Here is a 19,998-nt window from a genome sequence, read left to right on the forward strand (position 1 = left end):
TCTCACTCACTATCACCTTCTTCCTATCTCTCCCTGTGTCTCACTCACTATCACCTTCTTCCTATCTCTCCCTGTGTCTCACTCACTATCACCTTCTTCCTATCTCTCCCCTGTGTCTCACTCACTATCACCTTCTTCCTATCTCTCCCCTGTGTCTCACTCACTATCACCTTCTTCCTATCTCTACCTGTGTCTCACTCACTATCACCTTCTTCCTATCTCTCCCTGTGTCTCACTCACTATCACCTTCTTCCTATCTCTCCCTGTGTCTCACTCACTATCACCTTCTTCCTATCTCTCCCCTGTGTCTCACTCACTATCACCTTCTTCCTATCTCTCCCTGTGTCTCACTCACTATCACCTTCTTCCTATCTCTCCCCTGTGTCTCACTCACTATCACCTTCTTCCTATCTCTCCCTGTGTCTCACTCACTATCACCTTCTTCCTATCTCTACCCTGTGTCTCACTCACTATCACCTTCTTCCTATCTCTCCCTGTGTCTCACTCACTATCACCTTCTTCCTATCTCTCCCTGTGTCTCACTCACTATCACCTTCTTCCTATCTCTCCCTGTGTCTCACTCACTATCACCTTCTTCCTATCTCTCCCTGTGTCTCACTCACTATCACCTTCTTCCTATCTCTCCCCTGTGTCTCACTCACTATCACCTTCTTCCTATCTCTCCCTGTGTCTCACTCACTATCACCTTCTTCCTATCTCTCCCTGTGTCTCACTCACTATCACCTTCTTCCTATCTCTCCCCTGTGTCTCACTCACTATCACCTTCTTCCTATCTCTCCCTGTGTCTCACTCACTATCACCTTCTTCCTATCTCTCCCCTGTGTCTCACTCACTATCACCTTCTTCCTATCTCTCCCTGTGCCTCACTCACTATCACCTTCTTCCTATCTCTACCCTGTGTCTCACTCACTATCACCTTCTTCCTATCTCTCCCCTGTGTCTCACTCACTATCACCTTCTTCCTATCTCTCCCCTGTGTCTCACTCACTTTCACCTTCTTCCTATCTCTCCCTGTGTCTCACTCACTATCACCTTCTTCCTATCTCTACCCTGTGTCTCACTCACTATCACCTTCTTCCTATCTCTACCCTGTGTCTCCTCACTATCACCTTCTTCCTATCTCTCCCTGTGTCTCACTCACTGTCACCTTCTTCCTATCTCTCCCTGTGTCTCACTCACTATCACCTTCTTCCTATCTCTACCCTGTGTCTCACTCACTATCACCTTCTTCCTATCTCTCCCTGTGTCTCACTCACTATCACCTTCTTCCTATCTCTACCCTGTGTCTCACTCACTATCACCTTCTTCCTATCTCTCCCTGTGCCTCACTCACTATCACCTTCTTCCTATCTCTACCCTGTGTCTCACTCACTATCACCTTCTTCCTATCTCTCCCTGTGTCTCACTCACTATCACCTTCTTCCTATCTCTATCCCTGTGTCTCACTCACTGTCACCTTCTTCCTATCTCTCCCTGTGTCTCACTCACTATCACCTTCTTCCTATCTCTCCCCTGTGTCTCACTCACTATCACCTTCTTCCTATCTCTACCTGTGTCTCACTCACTATCACCTTCTTCCTATCTCTCCCTGTGTCTCACTCACTGTCACCTTCTTCCTATCTCTACCTGTGTCTCACTCACTATCACCTTCTTCCTATCTCTCCCTGTGTCTCACTCACTGTAACCTTCCTCCTATCTCTCCCTGTGTCTCACTCACTATAACCTTCTTCCTATCTCTCCCCTGTGTCTCACTCACTATCACCTTCTTCCTATCTCTACCCTGTGTCTCACTCACTATCACCTTCTTCCTATCTCTCCCCTGTGTCTCACTCACTATAACCTTCTTCCTATCTCTACCCTGTGTCTCACTCACTATCACCTTCTTCCTATCTCTCCCCTGTGTCTCACTCACTATAACCTTCTTCCTATCTCTACCCTGTGTCTCACTCACTATCACCTTCTTCCTATCTCTCCCCTGTGTCTCACTCACTATAACCTTCTTCCTATCTCTACCCTGTGTCTCACTCACTATCACCTTCTTCCTATCTCTCCCCTGTGTCTCACTCACTATAACCTTCTTCCTATCTCTACCTGTGTCTCACTCACTATCACCTTCTTCCTATCTCTCCCCTGTGTTTCACTCACTATCACCTTCTTCCTATCTCTCCCCTGTCTCAGGCTTTAGAGAAGTTCTATGAACAGGTAATGCAAGGAATCCTGCGACATATTAACTTTGATGGTGAGTTTAGTGTGCGCCTATCCCGCTGCCTGCACGTGCGCTTGTGTGTGTCTGTGCCACTCGTATACATATGTATTGCCGCTGCCTGTACGTGCGCTTGTGTACATATGTATTGCCGCTGCCTGTACGTGCGCTTGTGTACATATGTATTGCCGCTGCCTGTACGTGCGCTTGTGTACATATGTATTGCCGCTGCCTGTACGTGCGCTTGTGTACATATGTATTGCCGCTGCCTGTACGTGCGCTTGTGTACATATGTATTGCCGCTGCCTGTACGTGCGCTTGTGTACATATGTATTGCCGTTGCCTGTACGTGCGCTTGTGTACATATGTATTGCCCCTGCCTGTACGTGCGCTTGTGTACATATGTATTGCCCCTGCCTGTACGTGCGCTTGTATACATATGTATTGCCCCTGCCTGTACGTGCGCTTGTATACATATGTATTGCCCCTGCCTGTACGTGCGCTTGTATACATATGTATTGCCCCTGCCTGTACGTGCGCTTGTATACATATGTATTGCCCCTGCCTGTACGTGCGCTTGTATACATATGTATTGCCCCTGCCTGTACGTGCGCTTGTATACATATGTATTGCCGCTGCCTGTACGTGCGCTTGTATACATATGTATTGCCGCTGCCTGTACGTGCGCTTGAGTACATATGTATTGCCGCTGCCTGTACGTGCGCTTGTATACATATGTATTGCCGTTGCCTGTACGTGCGCTTGTATACATATGTATTGCCGCTGCCTGTACGTGCGCTTGTGTACATATGTATTGCCCCTGCCTGTACGTGCGCTTGTGTACATATGTATTGCCGCTGCCTGTACGTGGGCTTGTGTACATATGTATTGCCGCTGCCTGTACGTGCGCTTGAGTACATATGTATTGCCGTTGCCTGTACGTGCGCTTGTGTACATATGTATTGCCGCTGCGTGTACGTGCGCTTGTGTACATATGTATTGCCGCTGCCTGTACGTGCGCTTGTATACATATGTATTGCCGCTGCCTGTACGTGCACTTGTGTACATATGTATTGCCGCTGCCTGTACGTGCGCTTGTGTACATATGTATTGCCGCTGCCTGTACGTGCGCTTGTGTACATATGTATTGCCGCTGCCTGTACGTGCGCTTGTGTACATATGTATTTCTGCTGCCTGTACGTGCGCTTGTGTACATATGTATTGCCCCTGCCTGTACGTGCGCTTGTGTACATTTGTATTGCCGCTGCCTGCACGTGCGCTTGTGTACATATGTATTCCCATTGCCTGTACGTGCGCTTGTGTACATATGTATTGCCCCTGCCTGTACGTGCGCTTGTGTACATATGTATTGCCGTTGCCTGTACGTGCGCTTGTGTACATATGTATTGCCGCTGCCTGTACGTGCGCTTGTATACATATGTATTGCCGCTGCGTGTACGTGCGCTTGTATACATATGTATTGCCGCTGCGTGTACGTGCGCTTGTATACATATGTATTGCCGTTGCCTGTACGTGCGCTTGTATACATATGTATTGCCGCTGCCTGTACGTGCGCTTGTATACATATGTATTGCCGCTGCCTGTACGTGCGCTTGTATACATATGTATTGCCGCTGCCTGTACGTGCGCTTGTATACATATGTATTGCCGCTGCCTGTACGTGCGCTTGTATACATATGTATTGCCGCTGCCTGTACGTGCGCTTGTGTACATATGTATTGCCGCTGCCTGTACGTGCGCTTGTGTACATATGTATTGCCGCTGCCTGTACGTGCGCTTGTGTACATATGTATTGCCGTTGCCTGTACGTGCGCTTGTGTACATATGTATTGCCGTTGCCTGTACGTGCGCTTGTGTACATATGTATTGCCGCTGCCTGTACGTGCGCTTGTATACATATGTATTGCCGCTGCCTGTACGTGCGCTTGTGTACATATGTATTGCCGTTGCCTGTACGTGCGCTTGTGTACATATGTATTGCCGCTGCGTGTACTTGCGCTTGTATGCATATGTATTGCCGCTGCCTGTACGTGCGCTTGTGTACATATGTATTGCCGTTGCCTGTACGTGCGCTTGTGTACATATGTATTGCCGCTGCCTGTACATGCGCTTGTATACATATGTATTGCCGCTGCCTGTACGTGCGCTTGTATACATATGTATTGCCGCTTCGTGTACGTGCGCTTGTGTACATATGTATTGCCGCTGGCTGTACGTGCGCTTGTATACATATGTATTGCCGCTTTGTGTACGTGCGCTTGTGTACATATGTATTGCCGCTGCCTGTACGTGCGCTTGTGTACATATGTATTGCCGTTGCCTGCACGTGCGCTTGTATACATATGTATTGCCGCTGCCTGTACGTGCGCTTGTATACATATGTATTGCCGCTGCCTGTACGTGCGCTTGTGTACATATGTATTGCCGCTGCCTGTACGTGCGCTTGTGTACATATGTATTGCCGCTGCCTGTACGTGCGCTTGTGTACATATGTATTGCCGCTGCCTGTACGTGCGCTTGTGTACATATGTATTGCCGTTGCCTGTACGTGCGCTTGTGTACATATGTATTGCCGCTGCCTGTACGTGCGCTTGTATACATATGTATTGCCGCTGCCTGTACGTGCGCTTGTATACATATGTATTGCCGCTTCGTGTACGTGCGCTTGTGTACATATGTATTGCCGCTGCCTGTACGTGCGCTTGTATACATATGTATTGCCGCTTTGTGTACGTGCGCTTGTGTACATATGTATTGCCGCTGCCTGTACGTGCGCTTGTGTACATATGTATTGCCGTTGCCTGCACGTGCGCTTGTATACATATGTATTGCCGCTGCCTGTACGTGCGCTTGTGTACATATGTATTTCTGCTGCCTGTACGTGCGCTTGTATACATATGTATTGCCGCTTCGTGTACGTGCGCTTGTGTACATATGTATTGCCGCTGCCTGTACGTGCGCTTGTGTACATATGTATTGCCGTTGCCTGCACGTGCGCTTGTATACATATGTATTGCCGCTGCCTGTACGTGCGCTTGTGTACATATGTATTTCTGCTGCCTGTACGTGCGCTTGTATACATATGTATTGCCGCTTCGTGTACGTGCGCTTGTGTACATATGTATTGCCGCTGCCTGTACGTGCGCTTGTGTACATATGTATTGCCGTTGCCTGCACGTGCGCTTGTATACATATGTATTGCCGCTGCCTGTACGTGCGCTTGTGTACATATGTATTTCTGCTGCCTGTACGTGCGCTTGTATACATATGTATTGCCGCTTTGTGTACGTGCGCTTGTGTACATATGTATTGCCGCTGCCTGTACGTGCGCTTGTGTACATATGTATTGCCGTTGCCTGCACGTGCGCTTGTATACATATGTATTGCCGCTGCCTTCTACTGACTGTGCCCGTACCCTAGTGGTGAAGGTGGTGCTGTTGGCATCACCAGGATTTGTTCGGGAGCAGTTTGCAGAATTCCTTTTCCTTCGAGCGGTGAAACAAGATCTGAAAGTTCTTCTGGAGAATCGAGGCAAATTTCTTCAGGTTCACAGCTCATCTGGACACAAGCACTCACTCACAGGTACTCACTCACAGGTACTCACTCACAGGTACTCACTCACTGGCACTCACTCACAGGTACTCACTCACTGGCACTCACTCACTGGCACTCACTCACAGGTACTCACTCACAGGTACTCACTCACTGGCACTCACTCACAGGTACTCACTCACTGGTACTCACTCACTAGCACTTACAGTTACTCACTCACTGACACTCACTCACAGGTACTCACTCACAGGTACTCACTCACAGGTACTCACTCACAGGTACTCACTCACAGGTACTCACTCACTGGCACTCACTCACTCACAGGTACTCACTCACAGGTACTCACTCACTGGCACTCACTCACAGGTACTCACTCACTGGTACTCACTCACTAGCACTTACAGTTACTCACTCACTGACACTCACTCACTGGCACTCACAGGTACTCACTGGTACTCACTAGCACTCACTCGCAGGTACTCACTGGTACTCACTCACTAGCACTCACAGGTACTCACTCACGGACACTCACTCACAGGTACTCACTGGTACTCACTCACTAGCACTCACTGGTACTCACTCACTAGCACTCACAGGTACTCACTCACTGGTACTCACTAGCATTACAGTTACTCACTCACTGACACTCACTCACTGGTACTCACTCACTGGTACTCACTCACTGGTACTCACTGGCACTCACAGGTACTCACTCACTAGCACTCACTCGCAGGTACTCACTGGTACTCACTCACTAGCACTCACAGGTACTCACTCACGGACACTCACTCACAGGTACTCACTCACAGGTACTCACTAGCATTACAGTTACTCACTCACTGACACTCACTCACTGGCACTCACAGGTACTCACTCACTAGCACTCACTCGCAGGTACTCACTGGTACTCACTCACTAGCACTCGCAGGTACTCACTCACGGACACTCACTCACAGGTACTCACTCACTGGTACTCACTCACTAGCACTCACAGTTACTCACTCACTGGTACGCACTCACTAGCACTCACTAGCACTCAGTTACTCACTCACTGACACTCCCTCACAGGTACTCACTTGCACTCCCTCACAGGTACTCACTGGTACTCACTCACTGGCACTCACTCACAGGTACTCACTTGTACTCACTCACTAGCACTCACTTGTTCTCACTCACGGACACTCACTCACAGGTACTCACTAGCACTTACTGGCACTTACTCACTGGCACTCACAGGTACTTACTCACTGGTACTTACTCACTAGCACTCACTGGTACTCACTCACTGGTATTCACTCACTGGTACTCACTCACTAGCACTCATTCACTGGTACTGGTACTCTTTCACTAGCACTCACTCACAGGTACTCACAGGTACTCCACTGGCACTCATTTACACGTACTCCACTGGCACTCACAGGTACTCCACGGGCTCTCACTCATAGGTACTCCACTGGCACTCACTCACAGGTACTCCACTGGCACTCACTCACAGGTACTCCACTGGCACTCACAAGTACTCCACGGGCACTCACTCACTAGCACTCGCTCACAGGTACTCCACTGGCACTCACAGGTACTGCACTGGCACTCACTCACTAGCACTTACTCACAGGTACTCCACTGGCACTCACTCGAACTCATTCACAGGTACTACACTGGCACTCACTCGCACTCACTAACAGGTACTCCACTGGCAGTCACATGTATTCCACTGGCACTCACTCACAGGTACTTACTCACTGGCACTCACTCACTGGCACTTACTCACAGGTACTCCACTGTCACATGTATTCCACTGGCACTCACTCACAGGCACTCGCTCACAGGCACTCGCTCACAGGCACTCGCTCACTGGCGCACTCGCTCACTGGCACTCCATCACTAGCACTCCATCACTAGCACTCCATCACTAGCACTCCATCACTAGCACTCCATCACTAGCACTCACTCACAGGTACTCACTCACTAGCACTCACTCATAGGTACGCACTCACTCACAGGTACTCTATAACTGACACACAAGTACCAAATCCCTTTCACATGTACACAAGTATCTCACTATCAGGTCTGTGTTACAGAGGTACTGCATCTCAATCACTTGTGCACAAGTATCTCACTATACTAATAGATACTCACTATCAGGTCTGTGTTACAGAGGTATTGAATCCCAATCACTTGTGCACAAGTATCTCACTATACTAATAGATACTCACTATCATGTCTGGGTTACACAGGTACTGAATCCCAATTACTTCTGCACAAGTATCTCACTATACTAATAGATACTCACTATCAGGTCTGTGTTACACAGGTACTGAATCTCAATCACTTGTGCACAATTATCTCACTATACTAATAGATATTCACTATCAGGTCTGTGTTACACAGGTACTGAATCCCATTCACTTGTGCACAAGTATCTCACTATACTAATACTAATAGATACTCACTATCAGGTCTGTTACAGAGGTACTGAATCCCAATCACTTGTGCGCAAGTATCTCACTATACTAATAGATACTCGCTATCAGGTCTATGTTACACAGGTACTGAGTCCCATTCTTTTTTGCACAAGTATCTCACTATACTAATAGATACTCACTATCAGGTCTGTGTTACACAGGTACTGAATCTCAATCACTTGTGCACAAGTATCTCACTATACTAATAAATATTCACTATCAGGTCTATGTTACAGAGGTACTGAATCCCAATCACTTGTGCACATGTATCTCACTATACTAATAGATACTCACTATCAGGTCTGTGTTACACAGGTACTGAATCCCATTCACTTGTGCACAAGTATCTCAAAATACTAATAGATACTCACTATCAGGTCTGTGTTACACAGGTACTGAATCCCATTCACTTGTGCACAAGTATCTCACTATACTAATAGATACTCACTTTCAGTTCTGTGTTAGAGTTACTGAATCCCAATCACTTGTGCACAAGTATCTCACTATACTAATAGATACTCACTATCAGGTCTGTGTAACACAGGTACTGAATCCCATTCACTTGTGCACAAGTATCTCACTATACTAATAGATACTCACTATCAGGTCTGTGTAACACAGGTACTGAATCCCATTCACTTGTGCACAAGTATCTCACTATACTAATAGATACTCACTATCAGGTCTGTGTAACACAGGTACTGAATCCCATTCACTTGTGCACAAGTATCTCACTATACTAATAGATACTCACTATCAGGTCTGTTACAGAGGTACTGAATCCCAATCACTTGTGCACATGTATCTCACTATACTAATAGATACTCACTATCAGGTCTGTGTTACAGAGGTACTGAATCCTATTCACTTGTGCACAAGTATCTCACTATACTAATAGATACTATCAGGTCTGTGTTACACAGGTACTGAATCCCAATCACTTGTGTGCAAGTATCTCACTATACTAATAGATACTCACTATCAGGTCTGTGTTACAGAGGTACTGAATCCTATTCACTTGTGCACAAGTATCTCACTATACTAATAGATACTATCAGGTCTGTGTTACACAGGTACTGAATCCCATTCTTTTTTGCACAAGTATCTCACTATACTAATATACTATCAGGTCTGTGTTACAGAAGTACTGAATCTCAATCACTTGTGCACAAGTATCTCACTATACTAATAGATATTCACTATCAGGTCTGTGTTACTGAGGTACTGAATCCCAATCACTTGTGCGCAAGTATCTCATTATAATAATAGAAACTCACTATCATGTCTGTGTTACACAGGTACTGAATCCCATTCACTTGTGCACAAGTATCTCACTATACTTATAGATACTCACTATCAGGTCTGGGTTACAGAGGTACTGAATCCCATTCACTTGTGCACAAGTATCTCACTATACTAATAGATACTCACTATCAGGTCTGTTACACAGGTACTGAATACCATTTACTTGTGCACAAGTATCTCACTATACTAATAGATACTCACTATCAGGTCTGTGTTACACAGGTACTGAGTCCCATTCTTTTTTGCACAAATATCTCACTATACTAATAGATACTCACTATCAGGTCTGTTACAGAGGTACTGAATCTCATTCACTTGTGCACAAGTATCTCACTATAATAATAGATACTCACTATCAGGTCTGTGTTACACAGGTACTGAATCCCAATCACTTGTGCGCAAGTATCTCACTATACTAATAGATACTCACTATCAGGTCTGTGTTACAGAGGTACTGCATCTCAATCACTTGTGCACAATTATCTCACTATACTAATAGATACTCACTATCAGGTCTGGGTTACAGAGGTACTGAATCCCAATCACTTGTGCACAAGTATCTCACTATACTAATAGATACTCACTATCAGGTCTATGTTACAGAGGTACTGAATACCATTCACTTGTGCACAAGTATCTCACTATACTAATAGATACTCACTATCAGGTCTGTGTTACACAGGTACTGAGTCCCATTCTTTTTTGCACAAGTATCTCACTATACTAATAGATACTCACTATCAGGTCTGTTACAGAGGTACTGAATCCCAATCACTTGTGCACATGTATCTCACTATACTAATAGATACTCACTATCAGGTCTATGTTACAGAGGTACTGAATCTCATTCACTTGTGCACAAGTATCTCACTATAATAATAGATACTCACTATCAGGTCTGTGTTACACAGGTACTGAATCCCAATCACTTGTGCGCAAGTATCTCACTATACTAATAGATACTCACTATCAGGTCTATGTTACAGAGGTACTGAATCTCATTCACTTGTGCACAAGTATCTCACTATAATAATAGATACTCACTATCAGGTCTGTGTTACACAGGTACTGAATCCCAATCACTTGTGCGCAAGTATCTCACTATACTAATAGATACTCACTATCAGGTCTGTGTCACAGAGGTACTGCATCTCAATCACTTGTGCACAATTATCTCACTATACTAATAGATACTATCAGGTCTGTGTTACACAGGTACTGAATCCCAATCACTTGTGCGCAAGTATCTCACTATACTAATAGATACTCACTATCAGGTCTGTGTTACACAGGTACTGCATCTCATTCACTTGTGCACAAGTATCTCACTATACTAATAGATACTCACTATCAGGTCTGTGTTACAGAGGTACTGCATCTCAATCACTTGTGCACAAGTATCTCACTATACTAATAGATACTCACTATCAGGTCTGTGTTACAGAGGTACTGCATCTCAATCACTTGTGCACAAGTTTCTCACTATACTAATAGATACTCGCTATCAGGTCTGTGTTACAGAGGTACTGAATCCCATTCACTTGTGCACAAGTATCTCACTATACTAATAGATACTCACTATCAGGTCTGGGTTACAGAGGTACTGAATCCCATTCACTTGTGCACAAGTATCTCACTATACTAATAGATACTCGCTATCAGGTCTGTGTTACAGAGGTACTGAATCCCATTCACTTGTGCACAAGTATCTCACTATAATAATAGATACTCACTATCAGGTCTGTGTAACACAGGTACTGAATCCCATTCACTTGTGCACAAGTATCTCACTATACTAATAGATACTCACTATCAGGTCTGTGTTACAGAGGTACTGAATCTCATTCACTTGTGCACAAGTATCTCACTATACTAATAGATACTCACTATCCGGTCTATGTTACAGAGGTACTGAATAGCATTCACTTGTGTACAAGTATCTCACTATACTAATAGATGCTCACTATCAGGTCTGTTACAGAGGTACTGAATCCCATTAACTTGTGCACATGTATCTCACTATACTAATAGATACTCACTATCAGGTCTGTTACAGAGGTACTGAATAGCATTCACTTGTGCACAAGTATCTCACTATACTAATAGATACTCACTATCAGGTCTATGTTACAGAGGTACTGAATAGCATTCACTTGTGTACAAGTATCTCACTATACTAATAGATGCTCACTATCAGGTCTGTTACAGAGGTACTGAATCCCATTAACTTGTGCACATGTATCTCACTATACTAATAGATACTCACTATCAGGTCTGTTACAGAGGTACTGAATCCTATTCACTTGTGCACAAGTATCTCACTATACTAATAGATACTCACTATCAGGTCTGTTACAGAGGTACTGAATCCTATTCACATGTGCACATGTATCTCACTATACTAATAGATACTCACTATCAGGTCTGTTACAGAGGTACTGAATCCTATTCACTTGTGCACATGTATCTCACTATACTAATAGATACTCACTATCAGGTCTGTTACAGAGGTACTGAATCCTATTCACTTGTGCACAAGTTTCTCACTATACTAATAGATACTCACTATCAGGTCTGTTACAGAGGTACTGAATCCTATTCACTTGTGCACAAGTTTCTCACTATACTAATAGATACTCACTATCAGGTCTGTTACAGAGGTACTGAATCCCATTCACTTGTGCACAAGTATCTCACTATACAAATAGATACTCACTATCAGGTCTGTGTTACACAGGTACTGAATCCCATTCACTTGTGCACAAGTATCTCACTATACTAATAGATACTCACTATCAGGTCTGTTACAGAGGTACTGAATCCCATTCACTTGTGCACAAGTATCTCACTATACTAATAGATACTCACTATCAGGTCTGTTACAGAGGTACTGAATCCTATTCACTTGTGCACAAGTATCTCACTATACTAATAGATACTCACTATCAGGTCTGTTACAGAGGTACTGAATCTCATTCACTTGTGCACAAGTATCTCACTATACTAATAGATACTCACTATCAGGTCTGTGTTACACAGGTACTGAATCCCATTCACTTGTGCACAAGTATCTCACTATACTAATAGATACTCACTATCAGGTCTGTTACAGAGGTACTGAATCCTATTCACTTGTGCACATGTATCTCACTATACTAATAGATACTCACTATCAGGTCTGTTACAGAGGTACTGAATCCTATTCACTTGTGCACAAGTATCTCACTATACTAATAGATACTCACTATCAGGTCTGTTACAGAGGTACTGAATCCTATTCACTTGTGCACATGTATCTCACTATACTAATAGATACTCACTATCAGGTCTGTTACAGAGGTACTGAATCCTATTCACTTGTGCACAAGTATCTCACTATACTAATAGATACTCACTATCAGGTCTGTTACAGAGGTACTGAATCCTATTCACTTGTGCACAAGTATCTCACTATACTAATAGATACTCACTATCAGGTCTGTTACAGAGGTACTGAATCCCATTCACTTGTGCACAAGTATCTCACTATACTAATAGATACTCACTATCAGGTCTGTCTTACAGAGGTACTTACTGATCCTGCTGTTACCGCACGTCTGTCAGACACAAAGGTGAGTTATTTTGTTTATAATTATAGAAAAGGTGGTGGGGGGATGTAACGTGATCTGCTTATTACTACAATATATCACCATCCCGATAATCAGACACCAGATGAAAGATTTAAATGTTCTAATTTACAGCAATTAGTGCGTGTCAGTGCTGTATGTGTATATACTCTGTGTGTGCGTGTCAGTACTGTATGTGTATATACGCTGTGTGCGTGTCAGTGCTGTATGTGTATATACGCTGTGTGCGTGTCAGTGCTGTATGTGTATATACACTGTGTGTGCGTGTCAGTACTGTATGTGTATATACGCTGTGTGCGTGTCAGTGCTGTATGTGTATATACGCTGTGTGCGTGTCAGTACTGTATGTGTATATACGCTGTGTGCGTGTCAGTACTGTATGTGTATATACGCTGTGTGCGTGTCAGTGCTGTATGTGTATATACGCTGTGTGCGTGTCAGTACTGTATGTGTATATACGCTGTGTGCGTGTCAGTGCTGTATGTGTATATACGCTGTGTGCGTGTCAGTGCTGTATGTGTATATACACTGTGTGTGCGTGTCAGTACTGTATGTGTATATACGCTGTGTGCGTGTCAGTGCTGTATGTGTATATACGCTGTGTGCGTGTCAGTGCTGTATGTGTATATACACTGTGTGTGCGTGTCAGTACTGTATGTGTATATACGCTGTGTGCGTGTCAGTGCTGTATGTGTATATACGCTGTGTGCGTGTCAGTACTGTATGTGTATATACGCTGTGTGCGTGTCAGTGCTGTATGTGTATATACTCTGTGTGTGCGTGTCAGTACTGTATGTGTATATACTCTGTGTGTGCGTGTCAGTACTGTATGTGTATATACGCTGTGTGCGTGTCAGTGCTGTATGTGTATATACTCTGTGTGTGCGTGTCAGTGCTGTATGTGTATATAGTCTGTGTGTGCGTGTCAGTACTGTATGTGTATATACGCTGTGTGCGTGTCAGTGCTGTATGTGTATATACTCTGTGTGTGCGTGTCAGTACTGTATGTGTATATACTCTGTGTGTGCGTGTCAGTACTGTATGTGTATATACTCTGTGTGTGCGTGTCAGTACTGTATGTGTATATACTCTGTGTGTGCGTGTCAGTGCTGTATGTGTATATACTCTGTGTGTGCGTGTCAGTACTGTATGTGTATATAAGCTGTGTGCGTGTCAGTGCTCTATGTGTATATACGCTGTGTGCGTGTCAGTGCTGTATGTGTATATACTCTGTGTGTGCGTGTCAGTACTGTATGTGTATATACTCTGTGTGTGCGTGTCAGTGCTGTATGTGTATATACGCTGTGTGTGCGTGTCAGTACTGTATGTGTATATACTCTGTGTGTGCGTGTCAGTGCTGTATGTGTATATACGCTGTGTGTGAGTGTTAGTGCTGTATGTGTATATACACTGTGTGCGTGTCAGTGCTGTATGTGTATATACGCTGTGTGCGTGTCAGTGCTGTATGTGTATATACGCTGTGTGCGTGTCAGTACTGTATGTGTATATACGCTGTGTGCGTGTCAGTGCTGTATGTGTATATACGCTGTGTGCGTGTCAGTGCTGTATGTGTATATACGCTGTGTGCGTGTCAGTGCTATAAGTGTATATACGCTGTGTGCGTGTCAGTGCTATAAGTGTATATACGCTGTGTGCGTGTCAGTGCTATAAGTGTATATACGCTGTGTGCGTGTCAGTGCTATAAGTGTATATATGCTTTGTGCGTGTCAGTACTGTATGCGTATATACGCTGTGTGCGTGTCAGTGCTGTATGTGTATATACACTGTGTGCGTGTCAGTGCTGTATGTGTATATACGCTGCGTGTGCGTGTCAGTGCTGTATGTGTATATACGCTGTGTGCGTGTCAGTGCTGTATGTGTATATACGCTGTGTGCGTGTCAGTGCTGTATGTGTATATACGCTGTGTGCGTGTCAGTGCTGTATGTGTATATACTCTGTGTGTGCGTGTCAGTACTGTATGTGTATATACGCTGTGTGCGTGTCAGTGCTGTATGTGTATATACGCTGTGTGCGTGTCAGTGCTGTATGTGTATATACGCTGTGTGCGTGTCAGTGCTGTATGTGTATATACGCTGTGTGAGTGTCAGTGCTGTATGTGTATATACGCTGTGTGCGTGTCAGTGCTGTATGTGTATATACGCTGTGTGCGTGTCAGTGCTGTATGTGTATATACGCTGTGTGCGTGTCAGTGCTGTATGTGTATATACGCTGTGTGCGTGTCAGTGCTGTATGTGTATATACGCTGTGTGAGTGTCAGTGCTGTATGTGTATATACGCTGTGTGCGTGTCAGTGCTGTATGTGTATATACACTGTGTGCGTGTCAGTGCTGTATGTGTATATACGCTGTGTGAGTGTCAGTGCTGTATGTGTATATACGCTGTGTGCGTGTCAGTGCTGTATGTGTATATACGCTGTGTGCGTGTCAGTACTGTATGTGTATATACGCTGTGTGCGTGTCAGTGCTGTATGTGTATATACACTGTGTGAGTGTCTGTGCTGTATGTGTATATACGCTGTGTGTGCGTGTCAGTGCTGTATGTGTATATACGCTGTGTGCGTGTCAGTGCTGTATGTGTATATACGCTGTGTGCGTGTCTGTGCTATAAGTGTATATACACTGTGTGCGTGTCAGTGCTGTATGTGTATATACGCTGTGTGCGTGTCAGTGCTGTATGTGTATATACGCTGTGTGAGTGTCTGTGCTATAAGTGTATATACGCTGTGTGCGTGTCAGTGCTGTATGTGTATATACGCTGTGTGCGTGTCAGTGCTGTATGTGTATATACGCTGTGTGCGTGTCAGTGCTGTATGTGTATATACACTGTGTGCGTGTCAGTGCTATAAGTGTATATACGCTGTGTGCGTGTCAGTGCTGTATGTGTATATACGCTGCGTGTGCGTGTCAGTGCTGTATGTGTATATACGCTGTGTGCGTGTCAGTGCTGTATGTGTATATACGCTGTGTGCGTGTCAGTGCTGTATGTGTATATACGCTGTGTGCGTGTCAGTACTGTATGTGTATATACGCTGTGTGCGTGTCTGTGCTGTATGTGTATATACGCTGTGTGCGTGTCTGTGCTATAAGTGTATATATGCTTTGTGCGTGTCAGTGCTGTATGTGTATATACGCTGTGTGTGCGTGTCAGTACTGTATGTGTATATACGCTGTGTGTGCGTGTCAGTGATGTATGTGTATATACGCTGTGTGTGCGTGTCAGTGCTGTATGTGTATATACGCTGTGTGCGTGTCAGTGCTGTATGTGTATATACGCTGTGTGCGTGTCAGTGCTGTATGTGTATATACGCTGTGTGCGTGTCAGTACTGTATGTGTATATACGCTGTGTGCGTGTCAGTACTGTATGTGTATATACGCTGTGTGCGTGTCTGTGCTGTATGTGTATATACGCTGTGTACGTGTCTGTGCTATAAGTGTATATATGCTTTGTGCGTGTCAGTGCTGTATGTGTATATACGCTGTGTGTGCGTGTCAGTACTGTATGTGTATATACGCTGTGTGTGCGTGTCAGTGATGTATGTGTATATACGCTGTGTGCGTGTCAGTGCTGTATGTGTATATACACTGTGTGCGTGTCAGTGCTGTATGTGTATATACGCTGTGTGCGTGTCAGTGCTATATGTGTATATACGCTGTGTGCGTGTCAGTGCTGTATGTGTATATACGCTGTGTGCGTGACAGTGCTGTATGTGTATATACGCTGTGTGCGTGTCAGTGCTGTATGTGTATATACGCTGTGTGCGTGTCAGTGCTATAAGTGTATATACGCTGTGTGCGTGTCAGTACTGTATGTGTATATACGCTGTGTGCGTGTCTGTGCTATAAGTGTATATACGCTGTGTGCGTGTCAGTGCTGTATGTGTATATACGCTGTGTGCGTGTCAGTGCTATAAGTGTATATACGCTGTGTGCGTGTCAGTGCTGTATGTGTATATACGCTGTGTGCGTGTCTGTGCTATAAGTGTATATACGCTGTGTGCGTGTCAGTGCTGTATGTGTATATACGCTGTGTGCGTGTCAGTGCTGTATGTGTATATACGCTGTGTGCGTGTCTGTGCTATAAGTGTATATACGCTGTGTGTGCGTGTCAGTGCTGTATGTGTATATACGCTGTGTGAGTGTCAGTGCTATAAGTGTATATACGCTGTGTGCGTGTCAGTGCTGTATGTGTATATACGCTGTGTGCGTGTCAGTACTGTATGTGTATATACGCTGTGTGCGTGTCAGTACTGTATGTGTATATACGCTGTGTGCGTGTCAGTGCTGTATGTGTATATACGCTGTGTGTGAGTGTCAGTGCTGTATGTGTATATACGCTGTGTGCGTGTCAGTGCTGTATGTGTATATACTCTGTGTGTGCGTGTCAGTGCTGTATGTGTATATACGCTGTGTGCGTGACAGTGCTGTATGTGTATATACGCTGTGTGCGTGTCAGTGCTGTATGTGTATATACGCTGTGTGCGTGTCAGTACTGTATGTGTATATACGCTGTGTGCGTGTCAGTGCTATAAGTGTATATACGCTGTGTGCGTGTCAGTGCTGTATGTGTATATACGCTGTGTGCGTGTCAGTGCTGTATGTGTATATACGCTGTGTGTGCGTGTCAGTGCTGTATGTGTATATACGCTGTGTGCGTGTCAGTGCTATAAGTGTATATACGCTGTGTGAGTGTCAGTGCTGTATGTGTATATACACTGTGTGCGTGTCAGTGCTGTATGTGTATATACGCTGTGTGCGTGTCAGTGCTGTATGTGTATATACGCTGTGTGCGTGTCAGTGCTGTATGTGTATATATGCTGTGTGCGTGTCAGTGCTATAAGTGTATATACGCTGTGTGCGTGTCAGTGCTATAAGTGTATATACACTGTGTGCGTGTCAGTGCTGTATGTGTATATACGCTGTGTGCGTGTCAGTGCTATAAGTGTATATATGCTGTGTGCGTGTCAGTGCTGTATGTGTATATACGCTGTGTGCGTGTCTGTGCTATAAGTGTATATACGCTGTGTGCGTGTCAGTGCTGTATGTGTATATACGCTGTGTGCGTGTCAGTACTGTATGTGTATATACGCTGTGTGCGTGTCAGTGCTGTATGTGTATATACGCTGTGTGCGTGTCAGTGCTGTATGTGTATATATGCTGTGTGCATGTCAGTGCTGTATGTGTATATATGCTGTGTGCGTGTCTGTGCTATAAGTGTATATACGCTGTGTGCGTGTCAGTGCTATAAGTGTATATATGCTGTGTGCGTGTCAGTGCTATAAGTGTATATACGCTGTGTGCGTGTCAGTGCTATAAGTGTATATATGCTGTGTGCGTGTCAGTGCTGTATGTGTATATACGCTGTGTGCGTGTCAGTGCTGTATGTGTATATACGCTGTGTGCGTGTCAGTGATGTATGTGTATATACGCTGTGTGTGCGGTGTGCGTGTCTGTGTTATAAGTGTATATACGCTGTGTGCGTGTCAGTGCTGTATGTGTATATACGCTGTGTGCGTGTCAGTGCTGTATGTGTATATACGCTGTGTGCGTGTCAGTGCTGTATGTGTATATACACTGTGTGCGTGTCAGTGCTGTATGTGTATATACGCTGTGTGCGTGTCAGTGCTGTATGTGTATATACGCTGTGTGCGTGTCAGTGCTGTATGTGTATATACACTGTGTGCGTGTCAGTGCTGTATGTGTATATACGCTGTGTGCGTGTCAGTGCTGTATGTGTATATACGCTGTGTGTGCGTGTCAGTGATGTATGTGTATATACGCTGTGTGCGTGTCTGTGCTGTATGTGTATATACGCTGTATGCGTGTCTGTGCTATAAGTGTATATACGCTGTGTGCGTGTCAGTACTGTATGTGTATATACGCTGTGTGCGTGTCAGTGCTGTATGTGTATATACGCTGTGTGCGTGTCTGTGCTATAAGTGTATATACGTTGTCTGCGTGTCTGTGCTATAAGTGTATATACGCTGTCTGCGTGTCTCTGCTATAAGTGTATATACGCTGTCTGCGTGTCTCTGCTGTAAGTGTATATACGCTGTCTGCGTGTCTGTGCTATAAGTGTATATACGTTGCCTGCGTGTCTGTGCTATAAGTGTATATACGTTGCCTGCGTGTCTGTGCTATAAGTGTATATATGTTGCCTGCGTGTCTGTGCTATAAGTGTATATACGCTGTCTGCGTGTCTGTGCTATAAGTGTATATACGCTGTCTGTGTGTCTGTGCTATAAGTGTATATACGTTGCCTGCGTGTCTGTGCTATAAGTGTATATACGCTGTCTGTGTGCCCATATACCAGGGTCCCAGTGATTTCATCTCTGTATGAGGTTGTGTTATATAGGTAGAGGGTGTGTAATACTAAGCTGGCTGTATTTCCTCACTTCTCACTCACCATTACAGGCTGCTGCAGAGATAAAAGCCTTGGGAGATTTCTACAAAATGTTACAGCATGAACCAGACCGGGCTTTTTATGGGTAAGTGTCTCCCCCCTCTCTATACCGCCCGCTACTTCCTCACACAGGTCGGGGCGCGATGTTGATGTTCGTTACCCCTCCAGGTTTGTCAGCTGTGCCCCACCCTAGATCTATATCAGCAAATCTAATCCTCATCTGCCCAGGGCTCTGGTACTACACAGAAACGAGAACGCCCTGCAGAGCTAACAGTCTAACACGCCCTCCCCCCATGTCTGATGTCACACATGACTGTTACAGTTTTGTTATCCCTGTTACTTACTAAGTGCAACCGCACATCCAGGGGTGAGGGCAATTTCCC

The 19,998-nt window shown here is 44.8% G+C and overlaps 1 protein-coding gene across 1 annotated transcript; it reads left to right on the forward strand.

The window, feature by feature from the left end:
* Window positions 1-5,586: 5,586 nt before the first annotated feature.
* Window positions 5,587-19,720, forward strand: LOC128643514 (protein pelota homolog). Its single transcript, XM_053696360.1, has 3 exons — window positions 5,587-5,827; window positions 13,132-13,178; window positions 19,627-19,720. Exons 1-3 carry the CDS (start codon window positions 5,587-5,589, stop codon window positions 19,702-19,704), a joined length of 366 nt encoding a protein of 121 aa, XP_053552335.1. The 3' UTR covers window positions 19,705-19,720.
* Window positions 19,721-19,998: the final 278 nt, after the last annotated feature.

This window comes from Bombina bombina, unplaced genomic scaffold (assembly GCF_027579735.1).
Source record: "Bombina bombina isolate aBomBom1 unplaced genomic scaffold, aBomBom1.pri scaffold_1668, whole genome shotgun sequence".
NCBI classification, from domain to species: Eukaryota; Metazoa; Chordata; class Amphibia; order Anura; family Bombinatoridae; genus Bombina; species Bombina bombina.